Source organism: Hylaeus volcanicus, chromosome 8 (assembly GCF_026283585.1).
Source record: "Hylaeus volcanicus isolate JK05 chromosome 8, UHH_iyHylVolc1.0_haploid, whole genome shotgun sequence".
In the NCBI taxonomy this organism is placed as follows: Eukaryota; Metazoa; Arthropoda; class Insecta; order Hymenoptera; family Colletidae; genus Hylaeus; species Hylaeus volcanicus.
The window spans coordinates 1,046,040-1,073,562 of NC_071983.1; the positions used below are offsets into that span (position 1 = coordinate 1,046,040).

Here is a 27,523-nt window from a genome sequence, read left to right on the forward strand (position 1 = left end):
ACAAATTTTTTTATAAATTAGTACAAATTAAGAATATTCATGGATTAACATTTCTTGATTTTATTTTGGACATTATTTACACGTCAATGCTTTAAAACTTCAACTTCATTGTTTAATGTGATCTTAACATATATCAAGTATTTTCTGCTCTTGATTTCTGAGATCTTAATGAATTCAAGAGACTTTGCACTTCATATTCCAATTTATCTACATCACGTTGCATTTGTTCATAGTTTTTTGATTTAACAGTTATATAATCTACATTATCTTCCTCGCTTGAAACATCAATATGTTCACATGTTTTTTGTGTTTTGGGTTTATTTGGTGTTGTTATGAATCTCCAATCCATATCACACAATTGTTGTTTAATACATTTTTGTACTTCTAGAAAATACAAATTAGTTTTAGCCTTCATAATTTTTATTTACTGTCCATTTTTTGCTTGTTATAGAATATTTACCATTCAGTCTTGTTTCATGGATTTGATTCATAAAAGATTTTGCTTCATGTTTCAATCTCTTTGTCTCAGCTGTTTCAATGGCTGTACGATTCTGTTCGCGTGTAACTCGTTCTTTTTCTTTCAATTTCTCAAATTCCAAAAGAGAAATGTCATCTGTTAAAAATTTTGGAAAATCGTGTATCATGAATGGTGGGTAAGGTCCTTTCGAGGGCAATGTAATTAATTCGTTTCTGAAATAGTACAACAGTAGTTACAATATTGTTTAAGACAGTTTTAGGATGCTTTTTAATGTTGTCAGTTATTAATTATTGAAAATATTGTAATTAATCGTTGTTTTACCTTAGATAGCGACTAGGATGTATTCTTAATGGTATATTATCATCAAGTTGTTGAGCAACTTTAAATAATTCCTTTGCTGTGATATTCCCTTGACTAGTAAAATATCGTTTAAAATTTTCTGGCGAATGTAATGAAGAAATTATGATCTTACGAGAGCAAATACTATATGCAATGACACTCATTAACAAAAGTGAGGGTCTTTGGAAAGATATTAAATAGTCCCATAAAATTAACCATTCAGTATCAGATAAGATTTCACTCATTGCAGTCTTTAAAAGTGGCCATGCATATTCACTGGATGTTATTCCTCGTTCACAAAAAATATTTAATAAAGATGGATCTGCATGCAGAAGGATATTCTCTATTATACCTAACACATTTAAGGGTGGTAAAGGATGGTATTCAAACCATTTTTGACAATAATTTAATAGTATGCTTAGTATGAGTTCAAAGCCAAGTAAGGGATCCTTCTGTAATAAAAAAAATTGTTATAAAAAATAGAGTTTGAGAATTCCCAAAATGCTATCCTCTGTTTCAATATTGAAATTTATTACCTGAAAGACCATAAGGAATGGAAAAACTAAATTTGGTAACAATGAACATTGAGTTAATAAAGGACACCACTGAATTAAGCAATTTATTATTGTTGACAATAATGTCTTTTTACTTCTGTTTGCTAATGGATAATCTTTTAGAAGTTCTGAAGTAAAACTTGCATTTGCTGCTTTGTTAGCCAAAGCACTATATGCATTTCTATTGCCAGGCAATCTTAAGATTGTTGACCATATTAATACGCGATATGCTTCAGGATATTCTCCAAACTCTTTCAAAATGGGTATTAATCTTTCTATATGTAATTCTTGTTCCATGAGTTGTCTGACACATTGTAAATGATCACACTTTCTGTGTGCCTGTGGCCTGCAAGGGTCTTTCAACTTTTGCAGGGATTTACACTTCTGTGAAAATAGTTTCTCGGTAATTATTAATTTTAAGTGTCCTTCTTGTTCTATGTATGCTATATATCTGCCAGTTGAAGAAACTAAAATTTTCCTTAGAGGCTTAATGACTTGTAGAGTATGAATAATACAAGACAGATTCAGATCAAAAAAGTAAAGAGTCCCATTTGATGAAATGCATGCTAATACATTGTTTGCTCCACCATCCAAGGGTGATGGTACAAGCAATAACTGCTTTAGTCCAATAAAGTTATCTGGTAAACTTAAAATTTTCAGCAAATTCCAGTCACATGTGTTCAAAATAATAATTTTGTTCTGAGCACTAGACAAAATCATTGCTCTTCCATTATGTGTAAAAACAAAGTCTTTAGTATTTCGTATATCAAATGTTTTTGTATCAATTTTAACATCATCTTCCAACCGATCGAATTTCCATGCTTGTAAAGTATCATTGTAATATAATACAACAATATGTCCTAAGTTTGAAAAGCTTGCTTTTTTTACCACAATATTCTTTGTGTTAACTCTTAATTGTTGAGCTTTACTACAAGAACGTAGACACCATATTATAACTTCTTTATGTGAACTAGTTAAACAATACTTTTTATAAAAGGAAACATGTACAGGTGGTAATTTATGAGCAATCAACAAGCAAAATTGGGTAATATTTACATCCACCTTCAGAATTTTAATATCACCTGTAGTGAGACCCATTAATATTTCAAATTTGTTTATAGGATTAAATATTATGAATGTTGGTTGTCCAACATTTCCTAATTTTTGGTAACAGGCAGAATTATTTGATAGATCAACATAATACAAATATCCCGCTGAATCAGTTGCAACGAGGTGTTCTTCATAGCAATCAAATGCTACATGAGTAAAATTAACTCGAGAAGAACATTGTGTTTTCTGAATTATTTCTGGTTCGAGCTCAAAAATGTCATCAACTTTTCTCAAATTCTGCCACTTCTTTTTGTACATTATATATTAATTTCTATACAACACTTTTTATGTTGTATTTTTTGCCATTAGCATAAACTAAGTCTAGGTTATGTTTACATGAAAAAATCAAACACGACATTGTTTACATCGTTCAAATTTTATTTCCTTGAAATATGTTATATATAAATACAAAAAAAAATAGTAGTTATAACTAATTATAGTTAACAATGTTACAAGTTTTTCTAATATATCCACGTTGATCCACGTCACAAAATTGACTTATTCCTTTGGTAACATTTACAGTAGAGTCGTTTACAATTAGTAATCAAATAGCAAAATTGTCCTAAGCATTTTTTACTAGAAATTAAGTAAGAATAGCTAATAAATTCGTAAACAAAATAATATACAGTTAGATGTTTGTTGAAGTTTCTATTTGAATTTGAATTTGAATCTCTATGGACCAATTTCAAGTGCTTGGTGCGTCATTAACCAACGAAAAGGAGAGGATCTAGATATTTCAGACTTTGTGGTTGTTGGAAGATATGATGGTAGTTGATTTTGTATCCATTTGTATCAATTAGAGCATTCTAAACATTTCTTTAAGGTGTACAGATATTTCGTGAGATTGTTAAGTGGATATGATTTTTTAATTTGATTTTGTATTATAATTGTAATTTGTACAGTAACCTTATCGTTTTAAAATGGTAAGATTTATTTTTTATCTGTACGCAGTAACATTAATTTCAGTACGAAGTAGTTTGCTTAGGTTATGTGCACTTTATTTTAGAGTATTGCAAAATGAAATAATTATATTTCACACGATCTAAATATTTTGTTTACAGATTTGCGTGATACTTTCTTTTTTCACGTGAAGAAGTAATTCTTAAAGTTTCGAATTTTGTTATGCGTACAATAAATAATAAAGCGAGAATGTTTAATTTTCAGATATTTTCCTTATCCTATTTTACTTGACTGAGAGAGAAAACAGTTTTAATATTTAAGAGCATTGATGTTCATATCTGTTTAAAAGTATCATTGAACTTGTAAGTCTTACAATTACAATCATTTTATGTGCAGTCTGTTGCTGAGTTTTTAAAGGGGTTGCCTTCGCACAATGAAAATAATTTTGCTAATTTTCATACAGACAATGGAAATAGAACTTGTATAAAGAAACCTTCTGTTTATCTACCTACAAAAGATCATCCTTCAGAACAAAGTAAGTTTTGACTTCATTGCAAGTTAAAATAGTAAAACGAAAAATAGCTTATTATGATTACTATTATTATTATTTTTAGTTATAGTTACCGAGAAAACATCTATATTATTAAGGTACCTTCACCAGCAATGGAAAAAAAAGGTACAAGCTGCATATTAAATACAAATTTGTCATATTACGAATTTCTTAATATGCTTTTTAATTCAAATTTTTTTAGAATGCTGACAGGAAACGAGATTTTTTGTCTGCTAATGGTGATTCTGAAGATGATGATACAACAGTTCGTAGCAAAAGGCCACGTCTTGATCTAAACAACACCCTTTAAAATATATTGCACAATTTTGATTTCCATTATTCGCTAAAGTACATTTGTATATGATCAAACAAACCACAAAAGCAGCAACATGAAGCAATTATAATTCTGAAATATTATTAACATATTTACACATTAGAAAAATTATTTCAAAACGTTACTTGTAGATTTCAAATGTATAATTTTTGTTTGGTTAATGTTATATAAAACCTGAATTTCCAAACGTATAGGAAGAACGTTTTTAAATAATATTTCTTTAGATATGTGCAAATACTCTTCATTAAAATTGAGAATTTTTACATTGATTTCATCTGCTGCTTGTTCTATATTGCTTGTCTGAAGTTGAGTTAAGGAAGTCAAGATTTAGTATATTGAATAATACATTACTTTAGAATGCACAATATTTATAAGTAAATGTGTTCATTGTTACTTCATTTGAAATCGTTATTATTATTGCGTGACTATTTGTTGGAAAGAATCAAAAATGTATTTAAAGTAATGTATTTGCATTACTGTTGACGAAGTAAGTATTAATATCTTTTTAATTTAAGATATAACGTATCAGAGCATTTATTCTGAGGTAATTTTGTAAATGTGTTTCATATATATGTTACAGACTATAATGATAAGTTCTCAATCTATGTTTAAGTTACAGAAAATAGATGTAACATAGTATTTTCTATCATTGTGGCAACTTCTATTTATATAGATGATTTATACCTCTTTGATTGTCATTTAAATGCAGATGATAATCTAATAAAATATTAACCTGTACAACGTTTACGTAAATGACAAATTTGCATTCTGACATGCTTTGAAAAAAAAAATAGATCTTCGGGAATGTATGGTATCATTAATTTTATGGAAACACTAATGATTATTAAAAAAAAAAATTGTTTCATATTTTTGATAACAACTGTTTCATTTTTAGATAAAGAACATTATTTTAAGCTTGTTAGATTCTAGCTCAGTCATACAGAGATATTAAAGGAAATTTTTGATTTTTGAATAAATGTGTAATAATATATTACTTATATTAAATTCTGTATAAAGTACTATTAAATAAAAAGTTAATTAATATACTTTCATAGGTTTCTCTCTCTCTCTCTCTCTCTCTCTCTCTCTCTCTCTCTCTCTCTTCACTGGTATTCTATACACGTATACGTTATCATTTTTTTAGGCTGGGATTTTATTCACCACTTTCATTTATATATATAAATAAATTTGCAAGTATCGGTATATTTGTAACTTTGATTTCTTCGAATTCTTGTCACTTTTGAAAAAATCATGTTTTACTATCGATATTAATAAGGTATCGTAGCTACTTTCAGGATGATGCTCCTTGGGTGCATACACATTTAGAATCGGCACCCGAGAAACGCAAGAGTTTCGTCTCTATAAAAGTACTTGATCATGTTGCTTTATAACAGCAATTGCCAAAGTACATGTATATGTTATTAAAATAGTACATATTTATGAACAATTTTCTATGTCATGAATTTATTTTGAAATTATGACAAGATCAAAATATTTTTATAAGCAGAGGAAAAAGTAATAATTTTAAAGTTGGTTCTTTTTGCGTATAAGGTTGGATGTCTAGTGAATGTGTGTTCCGTGCTTGTGACGTAACTACAACATAACCAAGAAAAAGTTGCGGAGAAAAATATTTACTGTTTATGAAGTGATGTAACATGTTTTTAAAGCGCAATAAAAAGGCCAATGGACATTTTTACTTGAAATGGAGCATCTTCCAAATAGAAAATATATTATGGTAGCTTTTGAAGTAAACACTGTAGCGGTGCTTCTAAATATAGGATTTATTTTTAGGTTGGAGCTAGCCATAGTTTGAATCAGGAATCTGTTCTAAAGCTGCATTTCTAGAAGGTTTCTAATAGGTGTGAGAGATATCTATTTCTAGCTAACATCTTTTACCTTGTTCTTACCTGTTTACTAATTTTACTTCTACACTATTTCTGAAGAAAGTTATCTCTTATTTGTTAAATTTGTGCTACCTTATATTTGGCGCATTGAATTCCTCCTTTGATCGTTTCATTTTTATAAAATAATTTAAATGGTATTATAAGCAAATGTTGAAAGTACATTAATAACAGTAATAAGAAGTACTTGTTTTTGCAGTGACAAAAATGGCGAATGACTTAACAATTAGAAGTAAAGATAGACTACAAGAAATTAGTATGAAATTAGAGCAAAGTCATTTGGTTTATTTACAAACAGATGACAGTCCTTTGAAGTTACAACAGCGTCATAAACTAGAAGGTAAAATATGTCTCATAAATAACACAAATGATTCGTTGTGTATAACATGTGTACATTTAATTGTACGTATTTTAGGTTTCATTAAAGAATACCTATGCCTTGTACCAAATGAGAATAAATATGTATTTCAAGAAACTGCAGATATATTGCATAGATCAGCAGCTACGTTACAAGACTTTAGTGGATATAGAGCAACAACTGCCTGGAGTGCTATTTCCTTGTATGCTGCTAATCTTTTAGCTCAACCTTGGAGAAAAGAATATAGAACATTAAGGGTGAATAACACTACAATCTTTCATCTAATTTTTTAAATGTTTGAAAGAGTATGATTAATTTATTCTTTCTTAATATTAGACTTATAGTGGGTATTATAAACATGAAGTGGAAGCAAATTTGATTGGTGCAGAATTAATGTTTGAACAAATGGGGTACAAACATACAGGGTTAGGAGTTCTTACTTTAGAGGGTCCTATCGATCCTGATAAAGTATCCAGTGTTAGCAGGGATGCAATAGTAGCCTTTGTTGAGTGTCAGGTAATGTTGTTTAATTTGCTGTACTTATAGATCTTTAAGAGGTAACCTAAATAAAGAATTTCTCATTTTAAATGCAGATTTTAAAACAAATATGGGAGAGTGTTTCACAGAATTGTACTGTATCTTGGTTGGAAGTTTTAGAGTTCCGGGAAAATCACGTTGGTACACCGGAACAAGCAATCAGAGCATTGAACTATCGTTTCCTCGAAAAAATGCATCAAAACCGCTCAAAACCGGAGAGTTATAGAGACTATCATTACCCGCAAGCTTCTTGCATAGATGCAGCGTCGCCGTCGGTTCCCTATCATATAATGCCTCCCAATTATAATATGCCTGTTTGTCAAGCAGATTATAGATACATCGAAGACACAAACGCGATACCCGGAAATTATAGATATTTTCCACCAATGGATCATAGCTTTGTGAATCGATGTAGTGCCTATGGATGTTTGCCGCATGGTAACAAATATTTTAGCGGTGTCCCAAATCCTTACTATACCACAATACCAACGTATACCAGAGTACCAACCGACAGATTAATTGAGCTTGACATGCCCGTATCAGTTGCGAATTATGATAAAGTGCATAGTCGAAAAGCACGAATATCAGACATGGATGAAGTAGATTTTTATAGAAAACAATCCAGCGACGACCATTACGACTACGCGAAAGTCGATACGAAGTCTGCGAAAACTGTCACCGACAGAAATAATTACGACTCTTGGGATTTTGTGTATAGAAATTTAGAAAGTTTAGGCTATTCCAAAGATCTTGGCGATCGAGAAGATATTTTACATAAACGAGAATGCGACTCCCGAACGACCAAGCCAAAATCTTTCAAGCAAAGTGACAATGATGAGAAATACAACACGTATCGCTTTGAAAAAAGAAGGAACGGAAGAACTGACGCGAACGAGATCGACTCGTCTTTGACGAACGGTCGACATTATCATCACGATACCTTACCTTTTAAAAAAAAGTCTTCGTCTTTCGATTTAACAGATTCCAACAGATATCATGTTGATGCTTCTCCCGAGGGTCATCTATCTTCCTATAGTAAAGACAGAAAACACGGCAGTCAAACACTTCCCATTCAGCGTTCTCACCGATCCTCGGATCAAATTTCAAAAATTGCAGATACATTAAAAGGTTTGGAGCTGTCTCATTCGGGAAAAGAAGACGGAATAAGAGATGGAAATAAATGGAATTGTGCTACTTGTACGTATCTTAATCCTTTGTCAAGAGATATCTGCGAAATGTGTGGAAAGTCCAGGCATAAAGGTAACGAGGATAAACCATTAGCAAGTGGTGGAAAAGAGTGTCCAAAATGTACGTTAGTAAACGAGAAGAATGTTTCGACCTGTGATGCCTGTGGTGCCAATTTAAAAGATTCACCTACCTACATTTAGATAAACAATTTGAAATAAGTATCATTGTACGCTATTCCATGTATTTAAAGTAAGCAAAAATGGTAAGTGTATTGCCTGGATACTTCACGCTATCCTAATATGAATGTTAAGGTGTTTAAAAAAAACTGTTATTACTTGTAATGCTTGTCGCAACTTATATAAGTGGTAACAGAATTTCTTAATCACTTTATCTAGACAAAAATTTTAAAAGTATTACCATATTAATCGAATTTACAATGTCTGAAATGTATAATGGAGATATGAAGTTATTTATTTAAAATTGTTTGAGCACAGTAGATTTGTGATATGGATGTGTTAGTATTGTGGTAATATTGTGGTGGCCTATTACTTGATTAAAAAAGGGTAACAATGGGCATGTGCGAATACCATTCTACATCGAATCAAATCAAACAAAAATTTGACCTATTATTTAATATACAACTCTTAATGAAATTGAGCTTTTAGATAATTCAACGACTTTAATGTATAAAATCATTATTAAATTCGCTTCTTGTTAAAGGTTTTACGTGTAGATTTGATTCGATAATACAGTATTTAAATATATTCGCGTGTTTACCTAAAAATCATGAATGAATAAAGAATTATTGATTATATTTGATAGCCTAAATAGTTTATAATACTGAAAGTTATATAAAAACTATTTATTCTACGGCGTCTGTATTGTATCCATATGAAGAACTCATACAAACTTGTATTTTAGAAAAAGAATCACGTTGGATATATTGAATTGTTATTTAAGGAAAAAGATATTAATCTGTACTGTTATCGTATATGTATTTCGTAATATTATACAGCTGTTTATGGCTTTTTCTTCTCTTCCAGAGATTAAAGAATTTATAGGATTGAATTTAATTTTCTTTGTTTGTTGATTTTTATACTCATTTAAAGTTATTAATTTTAGAAAGTATGTAACAACAAAATTTTGGAAAATATTAATAATGAGTCCAAGGTTCATTATGATGGTTGTCAAATCATCGTCATTAATAATCATTGAAACGGATCAATGACTTTCATCATCAAATACTAGTCTAGTAACGTTGATTGTAAAATAATTATTCTTTCAGAAGTAGCTCAATTAAAATTTCATTTTTATTGTGATTGTGGATATGAGAAAAAATACTGAGTTATTGTTTTAAACATATAGTAATTTATTATTTAAATAATTTTTGGTTACCTAGATAATATCATTGTAGAAATACAATACTTACGTACCTATGCATCACAAATGTAAATTACACAATTTATAGACTGCACAATATCCAAATTAATAGAAATATCATTTGAATTTAATATTCTCTTGACATTTATACAACTCAAGTATTCGTTTTAAAAACTTTAACAAACAATTGTTTATTCTATACAAAAAGCCGTATAAAATACTTCGATATTTATTTATACATTCCTAATACATCGATCGATCAGTTAATAATATCTGAATTACATTTTGAGAAATTTAGTTCTACTTTAGATTGATGTTAAATAGTGTTATAGGCCTGGTAGGCCTGTGCATTCTTATTTTGCTAAATAAACTTGGATTGAACTTCTACCTTAGATGCTTATTTTAGGTAGCAGTATATAACATGATTAGTATGCAGGTATAATCATGTAACGATCATTTTATTCTAAGTGAATGCAATAATTTTTTATTTCAGTTTGAATGGTTTATATGTACAAAGTTTGTTTTCCATTTCTTGAATTTGTTTCATACGATACGATTTTCTAAATTTGAAACTTTCAGTACAGTGCAAATTATCATAAGATAAAGTCATACATGGATTAAGACTAAAATAAATTTGTAATTTCCTTATCAAATCTTCATTATGTTTGGAAAGCACTCTTACCTATCGAACTCAAAATTTGTAAGAACAATAAAATTTATAATGCTATATTTCAATGAAAAATGTTCTCTTTGTACTTCAAATTTATAGACCTTTTTAATGTAGAACGACTTTACTGAAATCTACTTTTAATATTTACAAAAGTCTGATATTTTAAACATAATAGAAAATACTGCTAATATTTTTTCATTGATTGCACGTAAAAAGAAATGGGTAAGAAAAGAAATGATTAGGGTAAAATAAATATAAATCTTGTAATGGCTGTTGTAATATATCTCAAACTATGTGTACATTATAATATATTCTATTATGTACAAACAATAAATAACATTTAATATACATTATGAAAAACTAATATTTATTCTTGTAATTTAGAAAGAATTTTCAGGGTTCAAGGTTCATAATATTAATATTATAATCAATGTTACAATGGATACTTGAAGTGTTTAAAGTAATTTTATTTAATTATTTGTACTTGTAACTTTTCCTAAAAACTTAAGGGCAGCTTGATGAATTTTTGGTTCCAATTTATCTATAAGTAACAATATAAATTATTTAAAATTATTTTTTTGTTTAAATATATATCTAGTAAGCGCAAATTAGTAACAGCACTTACAAATTTTATGCTTTCCCTGTATTGGGAACTTAATTGGTAATGAATAATAATTTTCACATATAAAAACGTAGGGACTGTCACTTTCTCCATTTGGATAAATTTTTCTATATTCTTCTTGAGGTAAAACATCAGTAACTGTTACGCAACCTAATAAACACCTAGTTGGATAATTCTGAGGAAAGTTGATTTTTTCTGGAAGATATTATTATTAACATTAAATAATTGTAAGACAATCCTAAATAGAAGTTCATTTTTTCTATTCAGATTGAATTTGCACTAACCATCTTTTAAAACGCGATAGAAATATTCCATTTTCGAAATTTCTTCCATGCTTGGTGACTTAGTTGTTGCAGCAATCCATAATCTTCCTCTGTGTGATGTGTACCATGTCCGGCCTTCGTGTCTGTAATATTAATATAATATTGAGAACCATCTTTTTTGTACTTATATATTTTGAAGATTACATTACATTGAGTCTTACGTTTTTATCCCAGCAACTAATAAAGATGCATAAGGTTGATGCATGCTCAAACATAAACCTGGATCAGACATTTCTAAAAATTCTTTGTCTTGAACAATATTTCTCATTTTATTGGGAATGATTTTTTTCATACTATGTGGTTCATATTCATCTGATTCAGTATACTGTAGAATAATGATTGAATAACAGTAATTACATTTTTACAACTGACATATAGAATTTTATTAACAATATTTTTTACCATTGGGCGAATCAATTCTACATCTGGACAGACATTGGACTTTTCAAGTTCACCAGATGACATTATTTCAGAAATGGTTTGAAACTGGTCTTCATTGAACTCATTGAAGTCATCATCTGGATTCTCTTCAATGACTTCTCTACCCGTGAAATCAAAGGTTACATTCACTTTTTGATTTAAACGCGATGCATGCTTCTTAGCACTTATGTCTTTCTCTAGTTGTTGTAACTTTTCTCTTTGCTTAGTTGTTAACCAGATGCTATTTGTCTGATAATAGTCACACTCGTCATCAATAACTTTTGTACATTGTGTGCTGCAAATTAATATAATTAAGTATCTCTTCTTAAGTTAGTACAAATTATGTACTACATACCCATTGCGATCATATTCAAGAAGTTTGTCTCTTTGTTTAAGCGATTCTTCAAAACCTTTAACAGGTTTTTGATTCATTAACTTATTATATAAATGATCAGCTTGTTTAGTGTTGCTAGAAAGAATTGTTTGATCTTTGGGAGAACATACAAGTTCTCCACAGAAAAAGCATGAGCCAGCTCCTTCTTGGAAGCAAACTACTCTTCCACAGTTAAGGCAGTTATTAATCAATAAATGCTTCTTTCCTTCACAGTTGCATTTATATCTACCTAATAAAGTATATCTACATTATTTTCTTCATAACTTTAGACCTATTACATTTGGATACTGGTAATAAAACTACCTGGTAATAAAACTGCAGCTCTATCTTTGCCTTCTTGTGAATATAAATTAACAAATTTTGTTTTCTTTTTCTCAACTTTTTCTACCTTCAAATTTTCTTGTAGCTAAATTAATGGTACTTAATTAATTATTTTATAATTCGGAATAGTAATGCAATATATAATATACCTGTCTGTTCTCTTGCTTTTCTTTTCCTTTCATTTTGTTTTTCTTCTGTTTTTTATTTCTATTATCTGTATCATTGCTTTTCTTGTATACATCTTGATCCTTATTCAATGCTAAAATAACATAATAAAATTGTAAGATTGCATTAAGTACTTTGTCAATTTATGCAACAATTGAAAATATAAACCTCGACGTCTTATAAATTCTGTAATAAATTCTGTATGCTTTGAGGTGCTATCTCCCACTATCTCCCCTAAATACGTCTTTATGTCTCTTTCATTTTCTATTTGCATAACATATCTAGAAAATAAATACTCAAATTTTATAAACGTATTTGTTTTACTCTTTTCAAACAAATGTTCTTACTTTGTTAAATCCTCTGGAACAGGAAAGTCCAGCAATCGTGACAGATTTTCGGATACCCACTGTTCCATTTTCGATGTATTATTAAAATATTGATTTGAAAAGATTAAAGTAAACTATGTACATACGTCGTACACGAAGATTATGATGGTTATGTTTTTGCATCGTATCGTGATAACAGCTATGGTGTTGGATTTTGTTTCCAGGTAGTCTCGGATCTAGAAAAGTTCCTATAGAAGCATTCAATTTATCAACAGTTCATCCAAGTTTATAAAAAAAGATGATGAACTTCAGTGTAACTATCATAAATTATTTGCTTATTTAAAAATTGCAATCTAAATTTTATATAATTTCTAAATTATTCGAATATTTTTCAAAGATCATTAGCGTCCTCTAGGTCTCTAGAAGATCACTATATTACTGCCTTGTAAAATTCGCGCGTAAATCTACATTTGTACAGACAGAAAGTTGAAATTAGTTACGTTTTTAAACTTGGTACCGTTTTTATACCTTTATATGGCATAAAATGTTGGACATAAACGACGAAAAGAAATGGAATATCGAAAGTATTCATGTGTTATTGAAGAATCATTAGTACATATTATACTTATTAATTGTGGTATGTTTTAATTTTATATAATATTGAAGATTTAAGAAATCCGTAAGATTTGTTTATACATACATTACAAATTTTGTTGAAGTTTTAATTACAACCCTCTTTCATCTATGTTAATTGCAAAAATTATAAAATACAAAGCATTATTTTTTATAAAGTTCATGTATAAACTATTCTAAACGAATAACACTTGTCATTCCCTTAAAATGAATAGAAAGTTTATTATTTACAATAAATATAATAATTACAATTAATTTGTAGTTTTACTTTCCTTGCTCTCTACTACATACATTTGCAAATTTAAACAATCAGTTTTGATAGTTTTTAATGGAAGTAAATCTTGTCCGGTCATTTCAAGTGCATCTTCATGTATAATCCATGGAAAATCATCGCAATGAGGATTTTCACTTAGAGCAACATGTGCTGTTTCATATGTTTGAATTTCAATAGAGAAAGTCGAGTCTTCCGGTAATGGTTTCAGATATGCTTCGCACATGGACAATTTTAAACAAATTGTTCTAAGCGCTTCTTCGGTTTTTAAATAATATGGATCTTTTCTGTAATGATTGTCAAAATGAGGACTAAATTCACCTCATGATTAATACATTACTAAGGACAATACTTACTCTATGCTATTTGCTTGTAATTTAACAAGGTCGAAAACAAATTTCTCAATTGGTTGCTTATTTCTGTTATAAAAAACGAGATTCACTGCCTTCACACTATTCTCATCCTCCTTTACCATTTCTCTAATAGCAGTTAAAACATTTTTTAAGTATTCATTGAGTTCTGGATGTTCAGAAACATATACTGTTGTATTATACATTTTCCTGTTCACAAAAATTTCTTTGGGATATAAGTTTCTGAAGAACAATATATGATTAAATGTTACTTCTAGAAATTCTATCAGGATATCACTGCCAACTGCAAGTCAATTTTATAAATTTATTATTCTTTATTTTATTATCACTATTATTCTAAATAATATTTACCTATTTTATCTTGAGACATTTTCGTTAATACTTGTAGCAACAAAAATATAAATGGTAAATATCGGAAAAGATCCCTGTTGTTCCTAATTTATCATTAAATAATATTAATTTATTTCTTTATGCGTGTTAAAATCTTTCGGATAAAATATATTTAATGTTCGTAATAAAAAATGAAATTATGATTTCGTTGCAATAAATATTGCACTAAATTATTCTTGAAAAGTACATTGTTGTTAGTTTGGATAGATTTGATTATTTAGCGATTGATTTGACGCGCGCCTTAAGGCAAGTCGATTGCATATGGCGATCAGTGTATATCGGACGTTTAGAGTATTTTGATGATACTTTTTTTTTACTTATTTGCGAAAAGTATCCAGAGATACTAGTGCTAAGTGAATTTAAAAGCGTGATCAATTTCTTCTACGACCAGATAATGATATGGGGGAGAAATAGGATGTTGTAAAGAGTGTAGCGGCGTTTTTCATAACCTCAAAAAGCAGCAGCGAACTACTTTCGTGCAGGTATAAAACCAACGATTTTTCAGATTCACGAGATTGTTCATGTATCCGATATTTGTTAACAATCGAGTATGTCATCCACGTTTATTCTTTTACTGCTATTTTAGATTAGAGAATTTTAGTGAAATCGATTCTATCAAGTGCCACACTCGTTCCATTTTTATTTTGCTAGTGAATCTCGATTTTCTCATGGCGCGAAATGAAACGCGTACTCCATCGAATGTGAGATACACGTTGTATACTTCGTACAATATTTATTATGAAAATGTTTGTTTGAATAATTACGAAGAAAGTGACATTTTTTTGGATTGCACGTTTTTTTTCCTTATGGTTTGTTTATTGTGGAATTATAAACGTTGACATCTTTAGTCTTTTTTTTTTTTCTTTGGAAAAGTACCCAAACTTTGTAAAATATGATTACTTATTGAAGAATGTAAATTTATGCAATTCCTCTTTTCTTTGTACAAACTTAGGATGAAACAAATTATAGTAGAGTTCATTGAATTTTTCAAATTTATAAATTTGAGTCGACTACTTTATTTCATAATTTAAGATTTAGGTTAATATGTTTTAGATAAAAATGCCACCAGCAAAGAAGACTGATTTAGACAAATTAGCATGGGCTTGGGTAGAAGGTGTTTTACCAGATCAAATAGAGAAGATACACTTGGAAACTGCATATAGGATAGGTTTAAAATCATGTAAAAATTGCAAGTAAGTTGTACGTTCATTGACAACATCTTTTATTATTGTTTTCAAATATTTTAAAGTAAATGTTTTGCTTTCAGACGCAATTGCACAAATAATCCACAATGTCTAACAGGACTAGGCGAAGAAAAGTATATGAAGTCACAACCTGTAGAAGTAATGTCTTTAGAAAGTTCTTTATCCGAATTACGGGATCCTACAGAGTATGTTGGTTTAAAGAATCTAGGTGCAACTTGTTATGTTAACAGTTTAATACAAATGTGGTTTCACAATGAAGATATGAGGTACATATACACAATTGGCGACACGTGGTTAACATATTTACAACTTATTTCTCAGTACTTATTTTGAAATGCCATTTTTATATTTTCAGGAGGATAATATACAAATGGAACATCACAGACGATCCGGAAGAAAGGGAAGCTGTGTGTCAAGCTAAGAAGGCAGGACTACCGTATCATCCAGTGACAGCAGTTGGACAGTTGCAATATATATTTGCGATGATGCAATTCGGGAATCGGCGCCTTCTTGATCCAATGAATCTCGCTGTCGCGTTGTCGTTGGATACTAGAACTCAGCAGGATGCACAGGAATTCTCCAAGCTACTCCTCTGTCATATGGAAGGGAAACTGCAACAAACCGCAGAACTGAAGCAGATGCTGCAGGAGCTGACTCAAGGAAAATACAGCTATATCAATTGGTGGGTTTTCTGAAGTGGAAAACAAATGAGAATTGTCCTAAACGATGATGATGCTGATGATCTTGACGATGAGAACATGGTAGGACACGTTGCTCGCTGCGGTGACTGGTGCGATCAACTGATCTGACCGAGAAAGAAGCTAATTTTTCCTGAATAACTTGGATTTTATGTCTGACGCAGTTGTTCGAAATGCGGTACCGAATACCCAACCTCCACTACGTTCTACGAGTTGGACCTGCAGCTCGCAGCTACTCTCAAGGAGGCAATAGAAAAATACTTGTCTGTGGAGCAACTTACTGGACCAAATCAATATCATTGCGTTACCTGCAATGACAAAGAGGATGCGCGACGTTTTATACGTTTGGAATCTCTTCCAGAAACGTTGAACATACAGTTGATGCGTTTCGTGTTCCATAGGTACATTTCCATGTTACAGCATCTTCCGATGCTTATAGCTTTCATATTAACAGTATGTATTGTTTCATTCGACAGGGATTCTGGACAGAAAAGAAAGCTGAATTCTTTTATACAGTTTCCAGAAGATCTCGATATGTCCGAGTATGTAAGATATCCACCACAATCTAAGTTGTACAGTCTTGTCGCGGTCTTAAGCCATAAAGGTCCATCTGCGCATTCGGGCCATTACATTGCCAATATATGTAATTCAAACGGAGAATGGTACCAATTTAGCGACGATAAAGTTGAAAAAATGCAGAACAAGAGGATCGAAGATAGCGTTAATGGTGAGCATGAATCCTATAGCAACCTATTCACAAAGTAATCTTTGTGGAGTAATTGTGAGATGCCTTTAATTATTTTCCTATATTGTAGATACTTCGAAAATTGTAAGACGCGGACGGGTACCAAAAGGTTTTCTTTCATCTAATACCGCGTACATGTTAGTTTATAAGAAAGTTACTACCGAGTGGCGGATGAACAACGCGAAGAAAATAAAATCGAAGAAAGCGGAAACAGAGACTAATAGCGATAGCACAGAGATGTGTGTCGATAAAGAGAAAGGAGACTCATCGGACGAAGGACAACGTAAAAATGGACAAGATTCTGCTGTTCCTGATTCAAGCGGATCCGAGGAAGTAGTGATACTGGGTACAGTGAATAAAATGGACGTCGAAATGGACATATCGTCTCCTCAAGACGTTAGTGCACAGGAAAAAATAACTTCTATGATGGTGGATTGTAGCACCGACGAGCAAAATGGAAGACACTACGAATCCGACAATAAAGAAGATCAACAGGAATTGCAAACGAAGAAACCGTTTGCAAAAAATGCAAAAGTAGACTACAGGCAGCTGAATGGTGCTGCGCATAGAGCCATGAGCTGCGGGGAACGTGACTTTTACGAAGAGGTAAGAGTGATCCATTTTTTTCTTAATTTTATGATACATTTATCGCGTTCGCGTTACTATACTTTTAACATTTTGCAGATGGAGTTTGAGAATTGGGAAGTCAGTCCTACTTTGCGCGATTTAGTGAGGCAAGAAAATGTGAAGTACGAATTAAGTTTATTAGCGATTCAACAAGAAAAAGTACGTACTAACAAGTCCGCAATTGAGTCTAAAGAAGTGCAAACTAATTAAGAAGAAGTGTTTTAAATGACATTTTTTTTGTCTTCAGCAAAAGGAGATCGAAGATCAGAACCTAAAGAGACAGCTCGTTATAGACGTGTATAACATCGTTTTCAACGCAGTCAGTTGGGAGGAATATCAGTGGATACCCACGGATTGGTTGTCAAAATGGCTCAACGGCCACTCATCCACCGATGGAGTGTCACCGATCGACAATTCCACTTTGATGTGTTCGCATTATCGACTGGATCCGTTGAAGGTAAATCGTGCGAAGTGCCTGCCGCTATTGGCTGCGGAAATGGTGTATGGAAAATATCGCGGAGGACCACGATTGGATCAGAACTCTCTCTGCGAAGTTTGCGTGAAGCGTCGATACAAGCTACTCCGTTTCAAAATGTCACTCGAACGCGATCATAAGGAAGTCAACGAACTTGTACGAAATTTCAAAGAGCCGTAAGTCATTCCAACTGGTCTGCTGTTTAATTAGACTCGATAGGTTATTTAAAAATATCCATTTTCACGTTCTTAGAACCGAGACGAGCTATATCGTGGGTGCTGATTCGTTGAAGTCCTGGCGGAGACTCGCTATGGAGAAGTTCACCGAAGACTTGGAGCAGGAAATAGAGAACGAAGACTGTCGAGACCCGAACGGTCCTCGAGCCGACAGCACAGCCGCGAGGAAAGAAGATGAGACGTCGAAGGAAATCGAGGAGAGCGAAGAAAACGAGGTTATAATCTACTTCAACGAGGACTTGCTTTGCGAGCACAACTCGCTAAAGACGCCAGACTCGTCGAGAAAAGTAGTACCCGGCGAAGCCTGGACTATTCTCCGGAAGTACTTTCCGGAGTCCAAAGAATACCCGATCGGATCTGGATCCTGCTCAATCTGCGAAGTACGTTTTATTTTTTATTTATATTCGAACAAAAGTTTAACATTCCTTCGATGTGACATATACATTAGGTTAAACTATTATTATTTTACTATATATACTTATTAGCTGTGCTTTGTTGTGCAGGAAAAGATGGAGAACGCGCAGAAAGCGAAGAAAGACGTCAAGATAAAGGCGAAGCAACAAAAGGATGAGCTGAACGAGTTGTATCACGCCAGAAATAGAAATGAGATAATAAAGTGCGAGGATCCGGAGAAGAAGTTCTACATCGTGGAGAAGAGCTTCTTGGACAGTTGGCGGTCCTTTGTTCGGTGAGTTTATTATTAGTCTTATCCGATGAACGGTGCAATCAGTGGTGTCCTTTATTCTACTTGATACCGCTTGATGCTGTTAGATGGCGGCACGTACACCATTTCATTGGCATATTTTAACAGAATGTTACGATTCTTCAAATTAGTAATATTTAATCCATTACTTAATGATATCTTGATCTCATCAGTAGATATCTCAGAGAGATGAAACAATAACACAATAAGCTATGAAATCGACGCATCTAGAATATGTATTAGGAAAAGGGAAGAGCGTTACGTAAGCTAATGGCCAACAATATTATTTTTCTCAGTGAAATTTGAGCCGTGAAATCAGGTTGCATGAAGAGTCTAATTTGGAAGTATCAGTTTGTAAATTTAATGAGCTAGAATCAGTAATATGTCCGATATCCCAATCATTAGTGATAATTGGGCTCGAAATCCATAATTTGAACCTCTTCCCACTTGGTACTGTGAGAATTGTCGATATAATAATCTCTCGTTGCTGATTGGTTCACGTTATGTTGATTCTTGATGTTTTTTTAATGTGCTCGATAGTTTTCTTGTACTCTGGTCTCTTTTCCTACATATATTCATACGTTGATTAGCTATATTCTCAGCTTCGGCACCGTGTTGTCTTCGGTTCGTTATCTCTTGATCATGCCTCTGAAAATAACAAGAGTGCGAGTGTAAATTCCATCTTCCTCCTTATAAGTTGTACTTATTAGAGCTACGATGCGAGTTCGAAGTGTTGGTTGACGTTTCAGACATTTTCTTGCGCGTTCAGGTCGAATTTTAAAACGTCCCTTTTATTTTGGGAGTCACCGTTGCATGACTCGAGAAGCTCGCGACATTGGAGTCCTTGATCCGAGCGTTTGGACATCGCTGGACCAAAAGGCAACGCGCCAAACGAGGCAGAAAAAAGCGATAAATCATTCCAGCCAGCGAGGAAACGTCCTCGATCTTCGTTCGAGCGCGCAATTAAGCGACCCGAAGACGCGAGCCCAGGACTCAGGGATGAACGGTTCCAAGGACCAGCGGTGGAAAAGCGGTCGAGGGGGTGGAAAAGGGCGAAATTGCGCCCGCGATGAGCGTCGAATAAGGCGAAACGGTATTAAGACGGTGGGGCTGCTTTCTTCGAGGTTGATGTATCATTTGCCGGCGGGTCGTTAGGCGGTTTCAATTAGTTTTCCGTGCTGGTCCATGGCCCAACATCCACACGAGGTTGGGGAGAGCCCACCGCAGCCCTTAATCGCGCGGTCTAGTTTTTTCTCATAATTAGGAAAAGCTCGTTAATGCGACCCTACTGTCTTCCTACCTCTCTCTTCCTCGGTGGATCTGCGGTAACATGGTAACTGTAGTTGGAAAAACTTTCATGGCTGGGTGTGGGTATTTTGATTTTTGTAATTCAGTGTTGGGAGAGGTTTGATTGTCGATTATTGGTGTTATTGGTATATAGAACTGACGAAGGAGCATGAATTTTGGGATGTTTGATCTAGTCTGCGAAAACAGAGAATAATCTTCAGCAGCTTTGATTTCAATGCACCACCTCTGCCCACTTATTACCAATAATCTGAAAAGATAATATCACTAAATTTCTTTGTCTTTCAACTTCCTCAATTAAATACCTCCTCTACACACTTGACTCCTACTAAAGACTCCGCTTTTCTTTGCGACACGTAACGTCAACCAAAGTAATTACGTTGGGAAACACTATTGTGACAGACATAGCAACGTAACGTTTCCACTGGCATTGAAGTTCTCGCGTTCCTACCTTCACCGGCGATTTTGTTGACCATTCCAAGAGGAAGATAAAGGCCTATAAATTTTCATGAACGAAAACCCTACCGATAATTACTGTCGCGAGAAAAAGGGGTCTGAAAAATTAATCACCGAGAGACACGAGCGAAGACAATGCCGTCGGTCTGGAAAAATATTTTCCACCTTTTCCCTTTCTCCACCGACGGTCCAAGTTTCTACAATGAAACGGGAACAACATTTTAGGGCTTCGGCGTGGGAGGAACGAAAGAACGTCGCGAAAATGTGTACCCTTTCGGACCGAAGGGCGATTAATGCTTGGAGGAACGCGTATGATGGAATTTGCAAATGTTCTTTGAATTGTCGCGAATTTTTTCTCGGCGGACCTTGGTGAAACTGTGTGGGATCGATTCATGTATATTGAACTGCACGATCAATCCTTTGTCCTCCTTTTGCATATTTTCTTTTATCAGGTTATTCTACAGACACGCTCATGAAAATATGTATGATGCTAAAATTTTGTTCTTATACAATTGAAAAGTATAATTTAACATTTGCGGTAGTATTTATTTTTAGTAATTGTTCAAAATTCACGAATTCTATCCAGATTTGTTTTCTTTAACGCTTGATCTTTGGAATTAGTTTCTTAATTTTTTATTTATGCATTTGAGCAGTACGTGGATAAAATTCACCATCTTGGTAGTTTTAGCGTCGATAACCCCGAGTCATTAAAATTTAATTATCGTCCGTTTTTGTGTTATGATCCTTTTAAGCGCGATAAGGCTTTCGCTCCTCCCATCGTCGATATACTTAGCCAAGGGGGAGGGACGCCACTTATTTCGGGTTTTCACGAGCCCTTGGTCAGTACCGAAATCAAGCATGACATGACACACACGCCGTAATCCGCGCAAAGGGTTGATCCCAGTTTAGCCGGCTGTCTGTAAACCGTGTGGAACCCGCGAGACTTAAGCCCCGGCAAATTTGAATCCGTCAATCTTGAGCGTCCAGGAGGAAGCACATAATCAGCCTGCGCTTTCGTAGTAGCCCGTCCATGGCATTAAAGGCTTTTTTCCGTCGGTGTCAGAAAGATTTAACACTCCTGTTTCGAGGGATGCTTAATCTCGAGCACCGCGACGACAACGACGCTAGTCGTTGCTTTGCGATAACTCTAATTTAAATAGAAATACTTTCGATTCATTTCGTTCCGTTACACTATCAACCTGAACACAGAATTAATTTTTACACCCGATACTTTTCCGTCCAAATTCCAATCGATCCTCGAGTAATAACGACTGGGGCTACTCGACGATGGTAACTTGCCTCAGAAGGAAGCCTATTCGTGCAAGTGGCACGAGTCGAATCGGAGAAGGTGACCCGAAAGCGCGTATTTAATCCATCGTTTCCGTCTTCCCGCGCGAAGGTCGTCGTCCGGCTTTCGTTCTCTTTATCGGCAATTAACGAAGACCCGTTAATCGGCCTCGAGCACCTCTCTCCCCAAGTAGCACGGGAGCTCTTCACGGCCCGGGGAAACAAATGGTCCCGCGGATTGCAATCTGTTCAGGCTGCCTCTGCGCAAAGTCCTCCGCCAATCCGTCAACGTCACCTGGACGGATTCGCGAAAGGATTAGGTATTTGCATAGACGATCGCTCAACTTCTATCAGGAAGAGGACCTCCCTCCATGTGTCTTTTTACTACCCTCGATACGTCGGGAATGTTTTCGCTGGCTATCAAGGTTCCCCATGTTGCGTTGGTACCATTTGTTGTAATTGTTTGGCTTTTAGAAATTTTTGTATGACTTGGTATTATTGGTGACAACGTCCGTTTGAATGGCAGGTTTAGTTAGGAGTTTGAGTTAGGGGTGGCAGGTAGGATTCGAACAAAGAGGCAAGATGAAATGGAGATTGATGTCCTTTTGTTCACATCTCGGGAAATGGGACTCTATAAAACCAGAGTCGATGGCCGTTTAATAAAATTACGAAGATACATTAAATTCTTTGGTGTGACACGAAATTCTCATCGTTATTTAAATTTGTGCGTGTCACAATTATATCGAACATCGAAATTCAAATAATAACTCCAAGCTTGGTTCTTTGTCGCTTCTGCAACAAAAGAGAGGCGAAAAGGTCGGTTTTCCGATTACCTCCTTAAGCAGAGCGGACAGAAATGGCGCGAGGACGGTGAGAGAATAATTAGTCATTTATGAGGCCGTAAGTGGGGCCGCAAATCGGTCCCTCTCAAAGGGACAACGGGGCGCAGGGACTCCGCAGGGACGGGGCGGCGTTATCTCAAAATTATTAATCATATCGTAACGCGTCGCGGCGACGGAGAAAGGAGTGGCGGCGGCTGGAGAAAGGGAGAAAGAGCCACGGGCCACCGGCTCCATGGACTTATCTGACACCTTAATCAATTCCAAGTTATTAATTACGGCCCCTGCCCTCCGACGCTGCCGTTCTGGTCCTCCATCAAGCCCGCCGGCACACGCTTCGGAAAGCCACCGGAGCATTGTCTGCGGCTTACAATGCAGTGTCAACACGATTGGAGTCACATTTTCGGCTTGGTCATTAATTATTATTTAGGGAACTTAGTCGGGCTCTCGAGGAAGCATCCTTTCGCGATTCTTCCTCGTTCTTAATCCTTTATCGAGACGATTTCGTCACTAACTGCCGACTCGAAGTTAGGGAACAATTGACCGTGTGGACGATTGAGGTAGATGCTGAAATTAAAAAGCCTATAATATTCTCCTGGAAGATAGAGTGTCAAGAAACATGAATACGCCCATGAATGGAAAACTAATGAAACAACGGTGCCAACAGAGCACCATACACCGCGATCCATCAATCACTTCACAGCCTCTGTCTCTCTATTTTTTCCCTTGCACTGCATTATTGAATATCCAATCGTCCCACGACTCTTCGAGGCGTCGATTTTAAAAACGTATTAATCGAGACCTCGTTACTTCATGTACACGAGAACGCCACTCCATCTTCGTACCGGGATTTAAGTTCCACTGGTGGGGTGCTGGCGAACAAATTCCGACTATTTTGCGTATATTTGGCAGAGGGGTGCCGTTTGCGCGCGGGAAAGAGGGCTGGAGGGGTGAGTAGGTGTATGGGTGGCCACGGAAGGAAAACTATAAATCATTCCACGAGGCGTGCTGCGTCGGAGGAGGGACACCAGGGGGTTCGGAGGGGTGGTCGGTAGTCGCCGTGCATCGACTCGCGAAATCCAACTACCCTTAAATAAGTTGATTCATTGCAGGAGGCCTCTGCAGCCAGCGTACAGTCAGTCGAACCCTCTTGTTTCTCTTCTATAGAATCACTCTCGACACTTCTTCTTTTCTCGACTCTTCCTGTCGGTTTTGTCCTCGATACTTGGAGTCCCTTGGTAAATTTTAGTTGAAATGGAAGCACGAATTAATGATTCGAATAATGAGTTGTGGCTATGAATGTATTAGTTATGCCTACATAACAATTTTGATCTTTTAACTCGTGTGAAATGGTTGGAGGTCTCTGCTTTCTCTTTATTTTCTCTGTTTGTAACCAGCATCTTGAAATAGTATCGTTAAATGATAATGAAATATGAAATTTTCAATACCTATCAAGACTTCTCCACTCTTTAGAGTTTTCGTTCTTTATGGTGTTGTTGATGCCTCGCTAATTCTTGAAGATTTTCAACCCTCGCGAGGTCGTTTTGCCCTGATTCGAAGGAATTTAACCAAACGCCCTCGGGAGTCTTTCTTCTTTCGATGAAATATCGACGTTTTCGGGTTCGGGATTCGTTTAATGTCGTTCCATAAGCTGCCGTCTCGTTTGATATTGGCTTGGGGTGTAGCTGTAGCTCTCTCCGACGACTCTCACGGTAATTGACATCCTCAACTTTATGAAGCACTTCTAACCGACTGGGAATACACAATTCGCAGCCATTCCTTGCCTCGATCAGTTTAATTGAAACACTTAATCTTGCTACAATGTTTCCATCCTCTTTTTCTGTTACGAATGATTTACATTTTCTGTGAAATCATTGACAGCTAATTCCTTGCGAGGAATTCTTTTGTCGGTAGAAGTTTGAAAACGACATAAGTCAGAGGTGGCAATGTAAGGCAATTTATATTGTTTTCCTTGGGGATATTGACACGCGTTGTACGTACATTTTGTAAGGTATTTTATATCCTGTAACATGGATGCAAGATTGATTTATGCTAGGAGTCAATACAGTTTGAATTTTGATTTATTTCATCCCTGTAAAGGTACAAACGTCTTCCTTCGGAGACTCTTCCTGACATGTATTGATCGTTTACGAGTAACATAAGCTTTTTGAAACATCTCAATGTAAAATGTTAAAGAATAGGATTATAATCTCAGTTGTAATTACGAGTTTTAAATAATACTAGAATTAATACTAGAAATAATACCAGACTTTCGTTGCAGTACTACTTAACAACTTCTCCATTAGAAACGCCCATTTCTTTGCTTATAAATTTTACACTCCACGTCCTACTGAAATCATTTTTTAAACAACTCCAAAGCTGAGTATTGAAACGTAAATAGAAATTGTTGTTTCATTTGAATTCCGTGTACATCTCGGCTAGATGAAATTCCCCGAGAACTGGCTAGCGAAATAATCAATCGAAGAGCCATTAGCATCGAGAAACGCACCCCAGAAATTGGCAAAGTCCGCGCTAACGATCGCGAGCAGCGTTTGAAATACAAATGCACGCGCGCACGTACATAAGGAATTGTTCCGAAATCAGGATGTATCTCCCTCGTCCCGTCTCTTTTTCGCTTTCTGCTTCTCCCAGCGGGGGCGGCCAGTGTCTCGGGGGCGGTCATATATCATCCACCCCCTCCCTCCGGGGGTGGCTACGGGGGTGGTGGCAAAAAATCTTGCCGAGCAAAAACTATCATCAGTGCTCGGGCAAAGCGAGCTGAACGCCTCTTCTTCGTCTTCTTCTCTTCCACGTCCTCATCCCCTTCGTCTTGCGACGTTCCTCGTCGCTTTTCATTCTTCTTTTGTATATTCCACGGCTCTTTCAGAAGTTTCTGGAAAGGAGAGGAAGAACCGAAACTCTGCACTTCGAAAAAGGTCTCGAGACTCGATGTTCATTAGGTTTCCCGGGGTTTGCTTGTGGCAGGGTTTAATGAGAATGACAAAATGTCCTCTGGGTGGAGAGAGAATCCTCCGAGGGAAGCTAAGGGCCCGCTATTTTCGTTTCGTGTCTGCTTAGTGTCTCGTGCATTCGGGTTTATCAAGTTTCTTTCTTGGTTTTCATCTTTCCAGTGTTTCGTATTTGTGGTTTCCGTCTTATGGATTATGTCACGAGTGGCATAAGTTAGAGCGGTATAAAATACGTGATTAAGTCGATGACAAGAAGGATTTAGATACTTGCTAATCTTTACTTGTTAAGTACAGCAATTTTTAATAGTACTAGTTATTTTCTACCAGACACGAGTACTAACGTTTCTCTGGCAGGTGCAGAAGAGGGTTAATGAAAAGAACTTGAATTTCCAGAATGTTCAGTGTCCTCATTCGTACATTCTAATCCAAGAGAATTTTTCTACCAGAAAATCCAAACGTTACTGGGAAAAGTGACTTCAAGTTATCTCTGACATATTCTACTTGTAAAAATAAACGTTTGGTGGAAAAAGGTTTGGAATAAAATTGCGCTCGCGCTCAATTATGCAAGCCCCGATCGGCGTTCCGCGAATGGAATCGATGATTTTCATTGTCGTTGGATGGAAGGCACGTCCGAGCGGGGTCGGCTCGTTCCCCGCAACGGTGCCAATGTAAATAGACGTGAGCGACTGAGCATGGCGGGCGACTGTCGTTTTTCGTGGTGTATCGCGGTAGCCGATGGTCACGCCTGGCGTGCAAGCTACGCGTGTTGCTCCCCGATCGGGAACGCTCGATCGGTTTTGAGAAATCGAGCAAAAACGCGGCACAGCCGGTGCAACGATTCGCCGGTTCTGTCGGCCTCTCGCCGCAGCCTCGTTTCGAGAAACGGCCGCGTCGATATTTTCCTGCTGCCCCTCCGTGCCGGCTTTTTTCATCTTTGTCCATTTTATCCACGACTTCCGCTCTTTTCCTATCGTTTGCCGATCGTCGTCGCGAAAAAATGTTGCGCGAGAAAACCACCGAAAACAGGTATTATTGTATCACCTGGACCTACATTACCCAACACCGAACCTACCCTTGACACTTCCTCGTCGAGATTAATTTTTTCCCAATTTCTCGATGCTAACCTTCCTCGCCCATACACGATAAACGTGTTAAAAACCTATCAACGTGCGCAACAAGCACAGGTGGTTGTAAAGAGGAAGTGACCTCCTGGAATTTTCCAGCCCTTAACCTGGCGTATCCCTTGGCCATGGTTGGTCTGGGAACCGAGCCGAGCCGAGCCGAGCCGAGCCGAGCCGAGCCGAGCCGAGCCGAGCCGAGCCGAGCCGAGCCGAGCCGAGCCGAGCCGAGCCGAGCCGAGCCGAGCCGAGCCGAGCCGAGCCGAGCCGAGCCGAGCCGAGCCGAGCCGAGCCGAGCCGAGCCGAGCCGAGCCGAGCCGAGCCG

The 27,523-nt window shown here is 35.5% G+C and overlaps 6 protein-coding genes across 15 annotated transcripts in view; 3 read left to right on the forward strand and 3 right to left on the reverse strand.

Annotated features, from left to right (window-relative positions):
* Positions 1-120: 120 nt before the first annotated feature.
* On the reverse strand, positions 121-3,167 carry LOC128880722 (TBC1 domain family member 31). 2 transcript variants are annotated; one of them, XM_054131087.1, is made up of 4 exons: positions 1,354-3,167; positions 800-1,269; positions 461-690; positions 121-381 (listed from the first exon to the last, which is right to left on the reverse strand). In XM_054131087.1, exons 1-4 carry the CDS (start codon positions 2,737-2,739, stop codon positions 134-136), a joined length of 2,334 nt encoding a protein of 777 aa, XP_053987062.1. In that variant the 5' UTR covers positions 2,740-3,167; the 3' UTR covers positions 121-133. The 2 variants fall into 2 exon arrangements, with proteins under 2 accessions (XP_053987062.1, XP_053987061.1); XM_054131086.1 differs by having other exon boundaries at positions 121-384.
* Positions 3,168-3,248: 81 nt separating this feature from the next.
* LOC128880724 (DET1- and DDB1-associated protein 1) lies at positions 3,249-5,305 on the forward strand. The gene is made up of 4 exons (XM_054131089.1): positions 3,249-3,404; positions 3,778-3,916; positions 3,996-4,057; positions 4,134-5,305. The coding sequence occupies exons 1-4, from the start codon at positions 3,402-3,404 to the stop codon at positions 4,239-4,241; spliced, it is 312 nt and encodes a 103-aa protein (XP_053987064.1). The 5' UTR covers positions 3,249-3,401; the 3' UTR covers positions 4,242-5,305.
* A 538-nt stretch (positions 5,306-5,843) lies between these two features.
* LOC128880666 (uncharacterized) lies at positions 5,844-10,371 on the forward strand. 3 transcript variants are annotated; one of them, XM_054130986.1, is made up of 6 exons: positions 5,847-6,000; positions 6,057-6,124; positions 6,366-6,506; positions 6,582-6,781; positions 6,861-7,040; positions 7,118-10,371. In XM_054130986.1, exons 3-6 carry the CDS (start codon positions 6,374-6,376, stop codon positions 8,447-8,449), a joined length of 1,845 nt encoding a protein of 614 aa, XP_053986961.1. In that variant the 5' UTR covers positions 5,847-6,000; positions 6,057-6,124; positions 6,366-6,373; the 3' UTR covers positions 8,450-10,371. The 3 variants fall into 3 exon arrangements, with proteins under 3 accessions (XP_053986960.1, XP_053986961.1, XP_053986962.1); XM_054130985.1 differs by having other exon boundaries at positions 5,844-6,124; XM_054130987.1 differs by lacking the exons at positions 5,847-6,000; positions 6,057-6,124 and adding an exon at positions 6,151-6,303.
* Positions 10,372-10,645: 274 nt separating this feature from the next.
* LOC128880667 (activating signal cointegrator 1) lies at positions 10,646-13,088 on the reverse strand. Of its 3 annotated transcripts, none has more exons than XM_054130988.1 (10): positions 12,892-13,088; positions 12,713-12,825; positions 12,529-12,638; positions 12,362-12,464; positions 12,020-12,287; positions 11,647-11,959; positions 11,406-11,569; positions 11,206-11,327; positions 10,925-11,116; positions 10,646-10,840 (listed from the first exon to the last, which is right to left on the reverse strand). In XM_054130988.1, the coding sequence occupies exons 1-10, from the start codon at positions 12,957-12,959 to the stop codon at positions 10,770-10,772; spliced, it is 1,524 nt and encodes a 507-aa protein (XP_053986963.1). In that variant the 5' UTR covers positions 12,960-13,088; the 3' UTR covers positions 10,646-10,769. The 3 variants fall into 3 exon arrangements, with proteins under 3 accessions (XP_053986963.1, XP_053986964.1, XP_053986965.1); XM_054130989.1 differs by having other exon boundaries at positions 12,713-12,839; positions 12,892-13,030; XM_054130990.1 differs by lacking the exon at positions 12,713-12,825 and having other exon boundaries at positions 12,892-13,033.
* Positions 13,089-13,227: 139 nt separating this feature from the next.
* LOC128880668 (mitotic spindle assembly checkpoint protein MAD2B) lies at positions 13,228-15,526 on the reverse strand. The gene is made up of 4 exons (XM_054130992.1): positions 14,985-15,526; positions 14,497-14,579; positions 14,131-14,428; positions 13,228-14,061 (listed from the first exon to the last, which is right to left on the reverse strand). Exons 1-4 carry the CDS (start codon positions 15,056-15,058, stop codon positions 13,755-13,757), a joined length of 762 nt encoding a protein of 253 aa, XP_053986967.1. The 5' UTR covers positions 15,059-15,526; the 3' UTR covers positions 13,228-13,754.
* Positions 14,519-27,523, forward strand: part of LOC128880665 (ubiquitin carboxyl-terminal hydrolase 48-like) — a 59,439-nt gene continuing 46,434 nt past the window's right edge. For 3 of the 5 annotated variants that reach the window (XM_054130979.1, XM_054130980.1, XM_054130981.1), the window contains exons 1-11: positions 14,519-15,017; positions 15,589-15,728; positions 15,803-16,006; positions 16,096-16,422; positions 16,603-16,839; positions 16,915-17,165; positions 17,254-17,789; positions 17,868-17,969; positions 18,058-18,461; positions 18,538-18,901; positions 19,025-19,209. In XM_054130979.1, coding sequence (XP_053986954.1) covers positions 15,595-15,728; positions 15,803-16,006; positions 16,096-16,422; positions 16,603-16,839; positions 16,915-17,165; positions 17,254-17,789; positions 17,868-17,969; positions 18,058-18,461; positions 18,538-18,901; positions 19,025-19,209 — 2,744 coding nt within the window. In that variant the 5' untranslated portion in view covers positions 14,519-15,017; positions 15,589-15,594. Of the gene's footprint in view, positions 15,018-15,588; positions 15,729-15,802; positions 16,007-16,095; positions 16,531-16,602; positions 16,840-16,914; positions 17,166-17,253; positions 17,790-17,867; positions 17,970-18,057; positions 18,462-18,537; positions 18,902-19,024; positions 19,210-27,523 lie in introns of those variants that run through there. The other 2 variants (XM_054130983.1, XM_054130984.1) reach the window with 2 other exon arrangements.